Below are 12,387 nucleotides of genomic sequence, written 5' to 3'. Positions count from 1 at the left end.
CATCCTGGTTCACCTGAATTGTCATTAGAGTCCAGAAAAGAGCAGTTATATGGTTACAGTACATATTATTGGACTCAATACACAGCGATCTTTGTGTGAGATCAATGCTCAGCTCCATTAACCTGGCTAGCACCAGGTGTGTGTATACATCGCAGACAAAGACCAGTGGACCAAATTAGCATCTGATCGATAATCATCCGAGTGTTTATTTTTTTGACCCCTTTCTAAACAGGATGCTGCCGCTTTATTAAGTCTTTTTCATGCAAGTGCAAGTGCAAGTTTCAAGCAGTGCCATCATGTCGCATCATTAGCTTTTTGTGAGAGAATGCTTTTAGAAAGGCTCAATGTTTGTTTCATTATCAATGCCTGGTGCCCATGAGTCGGGTCAGATGAAATACCGCAATATTTTGCCACACCCCTAATTTGAATAATAACTACTACTCGTTCGTTATTTTGAAGGTGTCCATTTCCCTGTTCTCTATTTTACAGTGTCTGTTTTTCTCTCATTGCAATTATAAAAAATACATGAAATTTTACATTTAAAAATTGCTTAATCATATTTACGTTTGATCCACAGTTGTTAGCGTAAATAAAGTTAATAAAAACAGCATTTTTTTTCTTTCTTGTGAAGTGGTTTATATCCTCATACCATTTAGTGGCACATCACTTGTCAAGTACAGTACCATTCCAGACTTAGTCAGGTGATGTATCGTCACTTATTATCGGAGTATGTTGTGTCACTGCTACGAAGAAACCTTCATGTGCCCAAACAAAATTCTGAAGCAACAAGCTTGACACATCTTTTGTTTTCGTACATGTAATCTTTATTTACATCAATACACAGAACGATTATCGACTTTGGCAAAATGAATGAAATCCACAAAGCAAGAGTGATATTGAAAGTTCACATTACTGGTTTAAGAGGCAATTGTTAGTCTCTGTGACCATCCCTGTAAATCTATGGATATCTGAACCCCTCCCCGCAAAAAAGCACAATTTATGATAGTTTAGTCATTCCATAAGAAATGTTGAAAAACAAATACATGGTGCGACAATTATTATTCTATATTTATTTATAGAGATATATCTATATATATACCGAACATACCTTTTGTTGGTGTATTTTCTGTTGAGGGTATGCTCTCATCCCTTAAGTCTTTAATCAACACTCCTCTGGTTCTCGTCCAGTTCCATTCTGAATAACATTCGCAGTAAGGGATTGAACTGAATCCAAAAAAGTTTGGATCCCATTCAAGACTTTCCCCACTTTGGGGCAGAAGTTGTTCAACATTGCACTCCGATGATGCATACATAAGTGCACTCTCACACAAACTCACCCATGACCTCTGATGGTTGCTGCATTCATTAACACACACCTGAGCGCACACACAGATACAGATGAGACATACACGCTGGTAAACTGACATACAGTCCCACACAGTGCTCACAAATGGAGCTCACACAACATACAGCCGCACATTTGTCTCACAGGTTGAAAGCCACCATCGCTTTTGGCCTGTAATCCACATCAACTGTGTGCAATTCTCAGTCTTTCCTTTAATAACGTCTGCTTGCTCGGTTCCCATCGATCTTGGTAGTCCAGCTTGTGTACTTATGTTCCTATAATCCAAAGTCATGTCCCTGGGACACACCAGTCACATTCACTGTGCTTCTGTAATATTTAAACTCTGTGCTCTTTGCAATCAGGATTCATGTTTGTTTTTGTTTTTTCCTCCAGGTTGTATATTTTAAGCTTAGAGTGTGTGGGGGGCGGAGACTCTGGAGAGTTGAAGTGTTTGTTCGATTAGTGCTCTGGATTTTCAGAGATCCTGGCTGAGCTCACACCTTCCATAACTCTGCTGTTGAGCCTTTGTTCTCCATCGACATCGGATTACACAGCTTCATCTCATCTCCTCCGCGCTCTATAAATATCTGCTCGCTCTTGTTTACAATCTGGAGGCTTTCAGGGTCTACTTAATTTTAACTCTTGACTTTTTCCCCTGATGTCCTGGTGTTTTTTTGCCACACATATTGGAATTAATTTTCCTTCAAACAAAGAGTCTGTATGCATCCAAACTAGTCCTTACGTTTCCATTTTCAATCTCCTAAACTACGCTTTCCTCCAGCTCTTCCGCACTTCTCCCATCTTTACCTTTCTCCCGTGCGTTGTCCTTTGCAAAGCTCTCCATTCCAGCCAGAATCCCAGTGTTGGAGTTAGAGTTTGTGGTGTTATATGCATGAATGAATCCACGGTGAAATCCATATCCTCCACCACCCTCGCCTTCCTCACTGGACGTTGTACTGGTGGTCGATGTGCACTGCACCAACATTCCATGCAGTGACTGACTACGCCTTGTCCAGATCACGCTTAGCCGCTTGGCATAATTCATGGCACCGTATCGCTTCGCAACTGTGGCTGCTGCATCTGTTGCTAAGGCCACAGAGGTGCCCATATCCAGGGAGTGTCTACGTTTGCTTACAGTTCCGTGCAAAGAGTTTAAGGGGGACTCTGGGCTTTGATAGGCCTCTGAGGACTTCCATTTGTCACGACTACGAGGGTTAATCCTCCATTCGAGCAGCTCTGCATCTCTCAAAGGTGGTGCCAGAGAGAAACTTGCCCGATTGGCTAACCGTCTCTCCAGATGAGGCTTAGGACTCCGGGACTGACGTGGGAGTGTGGATGAAGGAGAGGGGGTGTAGTAGAGCGGAGTTCTGTCACAGTCAGGTGTATACAGTGGAACCTTGTCCACCTTCCTCTGCCGCACCACAAGAGCCATTTCCCCTCCTCCACCGGTTGTTGTGGTTGAAACCACACCCCCTGCAGACAAGAACTGCTCCAGGTTCACTTTAGGTTTGGCTCTTGGTTTTGGAGGGAGTTTAGGGGGCAATGATGAGCCAGAATCGACATTTTCCTTTTCCCCTTTCTCTCCTCCTCTCTTGGAAGGCACACCGTTCGGCAAGACCACCATCATCATGTCTCCTGAGCCATTTGATTGATAGCACCCACTGCTGTTCCCACCTTTGTCACCTCCTCCTATTCCGCCTCCTTGGCAGCAGGATCCTCCCCCTGCCTCTGTGTTGCCATTGTGGCATATCAGATGGTCGCCTGGACTGCAAACACGATGGCGAACCATTAATGCCACTGTGAAGACGAGCAGTGTCACCACCACCACTCCGCCCACTAAAATTGTCAAAGTCCCACCCAGGAAGTGGGCTTGCAGAGATCGGCATGCTGGGTACACATCCTTCGTGGAAAAAGTGGTGCAGCCCAACACTTTAGTTGCGGCCAATGAGGTGATGGAATCGTCGAAGATGGCGAGAACACACAAGTTATAGTCTGCCCCAGACACCAGGTTCTTTAACAGGAAGCTGTCACTGGTGGATGGAAGAATCCTGTGGACATGAGAATACAGACTATTATTATGCTTGCAAAGCCCAAAACCTATGTGCAAAAGTGTTGAAAATTCTATACGGGTTGCAGACACGTCTTATCCACATTTAGTCACGTAATGAGAATGCAGGAGAGTTACGGAGGTCCTCTAACACGCGTGTAAATCAATGAAGACACCTTGAAATGTTGCTGAATCCACATTTTGTCTCATGACAGTTTAATTTATTGCAGTGATTTGATTCTATGCTTCTATTCATGCTTTACAAAGTCAAATTTTCGCTGGTTTTTAAGAAGAAGCTGGTCTTATTACGGCTCAGCTGCAGTCCGAAAGGTAACAATCCGGGAAGGAATGTTTGGATTGTTTGTGATAATGATATTATTCTTAATAATGATGTTATTATGATCAATATTAGTATCGCCCATGCCTCCAGTAAGTACAAACTAACTTACAAGTTAGATTTAGAACATAAAAGGCACTGTTGTTCTATCCTTTTATTCTGTTCTATTCTAAAATCAACTGAACATTTTCAACATTTTCAGTTTCCACATCATTTAATATTCATGTGTTTGCACACTGTTTAAGTAAGCTTGTCTGGAAAACCAGGAACAACACAGCCATTAATAGCCTAAAAAGCTTCCACTCCATTTCAAATTCTCATTTCAATTAGTTTAATCTGTTGCCTTGAAATGATCTGATATTCTGTTCCTGTATTGCCATGACTTGCCTCGCCCTTTTAAATCTCCTAAATCCCTTTTAAGTGGCACAAGTGGGAGATTCATTTCAGATGCTTAAGGATGAATTGCCATTTTGTGTTTGAAATCATCACAAATAATTTGTGTATTCTCAGTAATCCTCACTATTCTCCAGGATTTTGTCTGTATAGATGCTAATTACTGCAATTTATGGAAATATCCCCTCATTTGCAGTTGACATCTGTCAGTTTATGAATTCAGTGGACGCCTGCTGGGCTCCTCAGCCCCAAAAGCTTTTTACTGCGGACAGTTCATCTCTTGCCTGTTGACTAAATGGCAAGAGGAGAAGAAAGAAAGAGAGTGCAGAGCGAATACTGCAGCAGGGAAGAGACACAAGGCTATTGAGGAGGAGAGTACCCAGGAAACATGAAAAGGGGTTGAAGAGGGCATTTTTAAAGAAGGCCATTTTAGGTTTTTAACATTCAAAATTCAAAAGAGACGAGTAGTTAATTTGAATGCGTGTGCAGTGTGCGTGTATGATTGTAATGCGTTCAGATTTGAATTGATTTGAAGTGTTGGAGCAGAACAAGGGAGAACAATGAAGATGATGAGAATGAAGGCGTAACACAAGTGTCTGTGCTCACTGTAATTATCAGCACTAGATTGAATATTGTTGTGGTGGTGTGTGTAGGAGCACAAGTGCCGTCCTACTCTTGACATTGCAAACCTGAAACTCACTTGTTGTCTCAAAGTTTTGCATGTCTTCATTGGTCCGGTGAACCAAATGTAACTAAATGTGTCCACACCTTGTTGATGTCAGAGTCTGCAACAATGTCATTTTTTAAGGCTATCTAAGTGAGTTTGGGGGTTTATTACCTGGTTCATGAAGCCTTCAACCAAGGAATTTATCATGTTTTGCCTCCTCTGTAAGGTATAACATACACGTCCTTAATAAATCCCAGTCCCCACATAATTGTTAATTTGTTTCTTCTGATTCTCACAAGCATGGGGACTTTGATCTCCGAATTCCTTTTGTTCTTTGGTCAATGCAGTGCAGGATTCTCTAGGAGTCAAAGAGTAGCCCTGAGATGGCTGCAGGTTAATGCATGCTAACCTAAATCAGCGTGAAACCACACAGTAGACACAACAGCTGAAACTCGTCTTGAGAGGGTGGAGGGTTACTCAACATGTTAGCAATTGTTCTACGTGCAAGAATCAGCCGGATTCACAGCAATTCACTGTGTTCTGACACGATTCTATCAGGATGAGTATGAACCCTTTTCTGCAATTTGAGCACCAATTGCCTGTTGGAGTCAACTACATGGGCTGCTCCCCGCATTACAGACTCAGAGCTCAAGATGACTGTCTCTGCTCTAGTACTTTTCAATCTTCAGACCGGGAACACTAAATAGGTGGTTTGGAGATGCTGTCGTTTCATCGCTTTTATTCCTCTAAATCCATGAGGACAGAACATTCATGTGTCCCGTATGCCCTGATATGCTGATAATGCTTCCAGCTTCACCTGCCGTGATGCCACAGTACGTAGAAGAATTCATCGCATTTTCTTTTTAAGAAATCGTCATGCTATAATTTCTGCCAATTGTAAATTGTCTTGATACCCTTGTAGTTTTTAAAACTCTTGCATATACAGTACAGACCACCTCTCTTTCAATGAATTTTCTTAATTTCCACAACTATTTACATTGTAGATCCTCGGTGGAGGCATCAAAACTATGAATGAACACATATGGAATTATGTAGTAAACAAAGAAGTGAGTAATTACTCAAAACACGTTTTATATTTTAGATTCTTCAAAAAACAGCCACCCTTCGCTTTGATGAATGCTTTACTCACTCTTGGCATTCTTACAATGAGCTTCATGATGTGGTCACCTGATAAGGTCTTCCAACAGGTGACTACATCTTGAAGCTTATTCAACATTTTTTCTTTGCTACATATTTCTATATGTATCCTGCTTTACGAATTTGATGTCTTCGGTATGTATCTACACTGCAGAAAGTAGTAAAAATGAAGAAAAAAACGCAGAATCAGAAGGGGTGTCCAAACTTTTGGCTTGTACTGCATTTCAGGAAGGATGTGCCTTACCTAAAATCAAATCTATCAAAGGATATCCACCTAGCTGTTACCACAAATGTAGATGTGAGGATTCATTTCTGTCGGTACCTTCGCTGGCAGATCCCATCGCTTGGTTTAAAAATGGGGATTTCCAGCTGTTAAAGGTTGAAAATACTTCCCAAGTCATATGTGTAGTTGCGGATATCAACCGTCTTTGACTTTGTACTTTGGAGTCTCATCTCTTATTATGGTTTTTATCTGTTTCTGCCTTCTGGAACTAAATTAACAATGGGAAATTTGGAAGCATGCATGTCTTTAGAGGTTGCACGGTCAACGTCAGGATTTTTTATTTTTATTTTCAATCATTTATGGCTGCGGAAGCCCTCCTGCTGGGCATCAAAGTGCCAGTTTAATGGGAATGAAAAAGACAGAAGCCAGGAGGAGTCCGTGGTGCGGGAAGGAGTCGTGCAGAGTTGTGGAAATATTGATGGAACCAAACCCAGGGTTGAAGGGGAGGTGAGCGAAGCATGCAGAGAACCTGATGATGAACATCGTACGACTTCAAATTTACCCTGCTGCTCTGATATTGCTTCTTAATTGTAATGATACCAAATAATCATGAATCTTTGCTCATTATTGTGCTGACCTTCAACAGGTTCATCATCAGTACTTCAGAAATTGCTGTTTCATAAGGAAGACCACCTGCTTTAATTTGTGTTCCCGGGAAAATGTTGTATAAATTTAGTCGAGAAGTCAAGAATGTCTGCACTGAAGATGCACTAAAATGTTTCTAAATGAGTGAATGCTCTGGAACGCTGTTTGACTGTGGTTCATTTTGCCCTTTAATTTGCGAGTGTTGGAATCAATGACTGTGAAAACAACAAATGATGACGGATGCATTTCATTATTTTCAACGAATGAGTGATACTGGAACCAGACCTTGTGGAGCAGGCTGGACTTGCTTTCACACTCAACTCTCTTCCTGCCTTCCCTGATCGTGTATGAAATCATGGAGACAAGCAGTTAAATAGCAATAGTCAGATGGATGTCTTACAGCATGCCCTTTTTTTATTTTTATATTTTCCCAGAGCTGAGGGCATCAATAAATTGAATGCCAAAGTCTGAGTTCAAGCTAATTTGTTAAGGCAATGTTATTCGATCCATTTGGTATGAAGATTTTGGATGAGTTGGAAGATTGAAAAAGGGCACATGGGCCAAGATGCCTTGAGGGAAAAATCATTACCACTTCACCTTCTGTTGTTGTGAGCAAGAGGAAGATGAAGAGGTGGTGGGAAGGTGGGACGGTGGAGGGTGGGGGCAGATTCACTAAAGAGAGAGATGAAAAGGATTTTGAGGTGCGCGCACTGTGACTACTAACGTATGATTCAGAAAAGCATTTGTAGCTCGACTTAGATGCCCAGGATAGTGGCTCAGCATAAATGCAAACGTGAGGATGTAAAAACAAACCACCAAAAAAACAGCTGAGTAAGCACAAGACTTTTGTTTGTGGTGACATTTTGAATAATTATGACTTTTCATGACTATATCTACTTATGTCATGCACTCTTACAGATATGGGCACAAACAACAATGAACATTTTTGGAACCACAGCTCATAAACGCAATATGTGTTAGTTCAACATCTCAGTCAGTGTCGTTGTTCTTTGTTTTTGCTGAGCCGCTAAGATGGTTACTTGTTAATGAAGAGAGGCGAATGCTTCGAGGTAGTTCTTTAGGCTCAAAATAGCAATATCAGAATGACTTGAGCCTGGATTTTTCATGAAACATCCCATGAACTGTTTAAAACGTCTCAACACTCTTCTTTTATCGGTATATTAATCTGTAAATGGCCCGACGTATTTATCCAATTTGCTGTTAACCTCTGACACTGTGTCTAACCATCTCTGCCTTTTGGGGTTTTTTTTTTTATATACAAAGTGATAAAAGCTTGCAGCCAGCACCATTTTCTGTGTTTGGCCCACGCTTGTTCAGAATCCTTGCTCAAGCTCGAGGACATCAGAGAATGTTGACTTTTTTTTTTTTTTTTTTTTCCTAAAGCTGACTCAAGAGTTGCCGTTTTTAGACTTTCTATATTTTACATTACTGTATTTATTGCTGGCTTTCCTACGCAATTTGTAGCTCTCTTAGACTGAATGTGGTATATTTATTGTTCATGCCATGAATTCATTAAATTTTCAATCTAACCAAATTCATTGTATGATCATCAATAGAGAGCCACATTTACCTTATTTATCTTCGTCATTATCTTGATAATACCAGGGAGGAAAGAAGTTTCAATCAATCAAACCAAATGTGATGTGCTGTTATTAACTGTTGTAGCCATGCCTTGCTTCACATGAAAAGAAAAACTAAACACTCTGCCCATCACATTACTGGAATATGACGTGTTTTCATTGTATGTATGAATTCTTTGAGGATTGATACGTTTAGAATGTTAGAAGGTTCATCTTGTTATCGCAAAGCTAGATTTGAAATTATATTTCACTCACTTTGAAGCTGATTTTAGAATATAATAGATGAATATGCTCATTTTAAGACTTGAGGAGGTAGTGGATGACAGTGGGCAAGAATGAGGGCAGAATAAAGAAGTGGAACAAACAAGTGGAACAAGGCCAGACATGAAGAAAACATCATTAACATTGCAATCATGAATCACCGAGCATGAAAGAAGACACAATGAAGATAATAATTAGTATCTTTTCTTCCAGCGTATGGAAAAACTGAGTGCTTGTGCACATGTGCACAACTTACTGCCACACTTTCCTTTCCTCACTTAACTCACAGGCAGCGTCTGAATGTTTGATGCAAATGTAAATATGTTTAAAAATGCATGGAGTCCTGGTCGAAGTGCAGGTGGATGGAGGAGGGAGGGAGGGACGTACAGAAAATGTGTCCCTGAATGTTAAACACCATTGTTCTGTTGGACATTGCCAAAAGAGAGGCAGCAGAATGATGCTGCGGGTCGATGATAGTGATGTCAGCTGTGCACTGAAAAGATGGAAATGACAATGTACCAGAAGAAGAATGGAAAACATCCGAGCTGCAGAGATTTTTTGGGGAAAAATAACAAAACACCGGATCAGAAGAAGGCAATGTGTTTATAAAAGAAAGAGAGGGATGAAAATGAAACTAATAGGTGGACGAGGATGTATAGAGACAAATACATGCGGAGAGAGGGAGAGAGAGTGAACGCTGGATTAAAGGATGAGTCAATGGTACACTCGTGGTGACAGTAGTTGGCAAGGCTAATGGATTTTCAAAAAGGCCTGTGAGTGCAGGAAGGATTGACAGTGTTCCTCTTCAATCTGATCATATCAACTCTAAGCCAAGGATAAATTATTACATTATATATGGAAATAAATTACAATACATGATAAATTATTATTATTTGCAATAATAAATTTTACCTAACTAGCTCTTGCTTTTCAACATTAACCAGTGAAAAGTGCAGTGCAACAGGGCATATATTGTTATCTCAGTAATATCTTCTTGTATTGGCATGAGCCATGAGAGGACCTTATAGGGTCAAACGCCTTGACATTGAGCTTGACTTGAGCCACTTGACACAGCTGGTCGAGGCTGTCACTTTTGGCAGCTTCTCTCTGAAATATCTTTGTCTTTGCTCTCCTTCCTTCTGGGCTTCATATTCACAGGCTCTGTCGTTTACAGTGAAGGAGATGAATTATTAACTGGCTCCTACTGTCTCCACATTCATCTTCAGACTAACTGTCCTGCTGTCCGCATCAATATTTAACACCAACAAGAGAGGGAGATCAGTGTTTTCTGAGCCACAAACGTTTGAATAGAAGTTGAAAAAAAATTTTTTGGAGGGGGTGGACTGTAAAGTTTTACGTTGGGTGATGAGATTGTGCATCACTTACAGCATGCCAGTATTGGCTGAAAAAGAGCATGATGTTTTCAAGGAATCCAACGCAGCATATTGACTGATATTTTAGTGTGTCAGCTCTTTGCTGTTGCGATTAAGCTTTGCCCGTAGAGGGCTGTCTTCAGAGTGCATCTCTCTGCTACATATCACGTCGCAAGTGAGTCGTCTCACTGGGATGCACTAGATAAATACTATCAGTGTGATTAGTAGGAAGATGCCAAGGAGAGAGTTAATTGTTTGACAACTTGCATTTAATTATCCTACAGTCATGCAGGGCTATTGTCATGTTGTTTATTCAGGCAGAACTGAACGCTGTCATCTGAAATAGCCTTTCATTGATTGTTGATGCTGCTGTACTTCTCTCTCTGTTGTAACAGAAATCATAGCGTAGCAGGGCTTAATGCCCATCTGGAAAGATGATAGAGATTTAAGTACATGGTTATTTTAAAGAGGGTCAAGAAACTCATCAAATAGAAATATGCAGGACTTGAAGAGATAGCAGTCCCATAAGGCGACGCTTGATACATTTGTTTCATGTAGCATTTGCATAATGCTCTATTTCACTCTCCTGCAATAGGCACGTTTGAAAAAAAGAAAAAAAAAATCAGACTGGTGCTGCAGCATTCTCGTCTGTCACTGTGTTCTAAACCTTAAAAAAAATGTTTTGTGAATATTCATCATTATATTAGTACGTTTGTGGAAAAAGCCCCACATAAGTGGCTTTATTCTGAATTTTAGAATGCATACTGACATTTTGCTTTGATGTGGCAGAGTTTTCTGCTAATTTTTTTCATTAAAATAACCATTATTACACTTATTTTATGATTCAAATGTTATTGTACACCCTCTATCACAAACCGTTTGTTCTTTAATATTAGTTTATCTAAATAAATGTATTTATGGCCTGTACAATGTACAATGTGCATACACATTTTTATCCTACATCTCCGGTTATAGCAAATTATAATAATTTATAACAGCATACAAACGCTGCACTTCTAGTTAGATGCTGCGTTTCATTTGCCTGTTCCTGGACAACGAAGTTGATTCTAATCTCCAATGTGACTGGCATAAGTCGATATTTTCTCTCAATATACCCGAAACTTTATTTCACATCTACAACTCTTGTTCCCTGTAATTGCATTCCACTCTCCTCCATCAATCATATTTAAATCCTGTAGTGCAGTTACTGCCTTGTATAGTTTGTACTGAAGAAAGCAGGACCTACCTGTAGATGAGGGTCTCGTCGGCAGTGCAGTTGTATTGTATCTGATACATCCAAACAACATAAGCTCCAGACAAACGGCCCATATCCCACCGGACCTGAGCTGACGTTGAGGTCACACTTTGCACTCCAACCAAACGACGCTCTTCCTCTTCCTCTTCAATGTCCTCGACTTCCATGCTGCCTCCTTTAGCCGTCCTCTCAACTGTCGACGCGGCATCTATCACAATTTCGTCCTCCTCTCGACCAGCCTTCCTCCCTTCCTCCCCTTCTCCTCCGCCTCGCCCTGCGCCATTGTTGTTCATCCCTCCATTTTTACCAGTGCTAATATCTGATGAGCCTGGATCACTCCATAAAATCCCACTAGTTATGTTCTTGCCGACCTTGATGTTGATGTTGTTATTCCCGGTCGTCCCACCGCGATGAGGCAACGGGATGATCTTCAGGTCGACTTTGGCAGTGGCCTCGCCTGCTGCATTTATTGCGATACAAGTGTATTCGCCATCGTCCCGGGCAACAGTTACTAGAACATCCAAGGTACCGTTGCTGAAGGAACTGGTCCTGGATGAGTTGCCGATGATACGGTCATCTGGAGAAACCCAGTGGACGACTGGCTCTGGGTCACCAATTGCACGACACTTCAGCGTTGCTCTCTGGCCCTCCAACACCCACAACTTGTGCGTGTGGCGGGTAATGAGGGGCGGCTCACAGGTGAACTCCTCCTCTGGTATGGACCAAAAGTACCTTAATATGAAGAGAGAATCAAGCGAATTACTCCATACAGTAAAGTGAAAGCAATCTTATTTTATCGCAGCGTGGATTTGCATATGAATGCTGACCATTGACCCAAACATCCTCAGGTTCAGGTTCAATAGTGCATCTGAGTGCATGACTTCTGCGTTTTTTGCTAGAAACTGCAGAGATTAAAGTGTAATTATCACTGACGGACAGTTTCCTTTTGCTCATTCGCCCTCACCTTTAAATCGATGGAAGAATTATGACGGTACTGAAGACGGTGAGGAACCGTGAATAATGAAACATGTCATTCCTTCCACGCGAGAGAGTATTTAAGTATATTAATGACTTGTCTTCCG

At 41.1% G+C, this 12,387-nt stretch overlaps 2 protein-coding genes across 2 annotated transcripts in view; one reads left to right on the top strand and one right to left on the bottom strand.

Annotated features, from left to right (window-relative positions):
• The window catches only part of LOC128755270 (pyruvate carboxylase, mitochondrial-like), a 174,878-nt gene that overhangs the window by 102,424 nt on the left and 60,067 nt on the right, over positions 1–12,387 (top strand). The window lies entirely within an intron of this gene.
• LOC128755271 (leucine-rich repeat and fibronectin type-III domain-containing protein 4) overlaps positions 373–12,387 on the bottom strand; it is a 30,625-nt gene continuing 18,610 nt past the window's right edge. The window contains exons 7-8 of the mRNA XM_053858485.1: positions 11,297–12,037; positions 373–3,393 (exon numbers count right to left, since the gene is read on the bottom strand). Of these exons, the coding sequence (XP_053714460.1) occupies positions 2,106–3,393; positions 11,297–12,037 (2,029 nt within the window). The 3' untranslated portion in view covers positions 373–2,105. The remainder of the gene's footprint in view (positions 3,394–11,296; positions 12,038–12,387) is intronic.

Source organism: Synchiropus splendidus, chromosome 3 (genome assembly GCF_027744825.2).
Source record: "Synchiropus splendidus isolate RoL2022-P1 chromosome 3, RoL_Sspl_1.0, whole genome shotgun sequence".
In the NCBI taxonomy this organism is placed as follows: Eukaryota; Metazoa; Chordata; class Actinopteri; order Syngnathiformes; family Callionymidae; genus Synchiropus; species Synchiropus splendidus.
The sequence above is the reverse complement of the archived record's forward strand: the minus strand, read 5'-3'. Positions and strand labels throughout refer to the sequence as shown.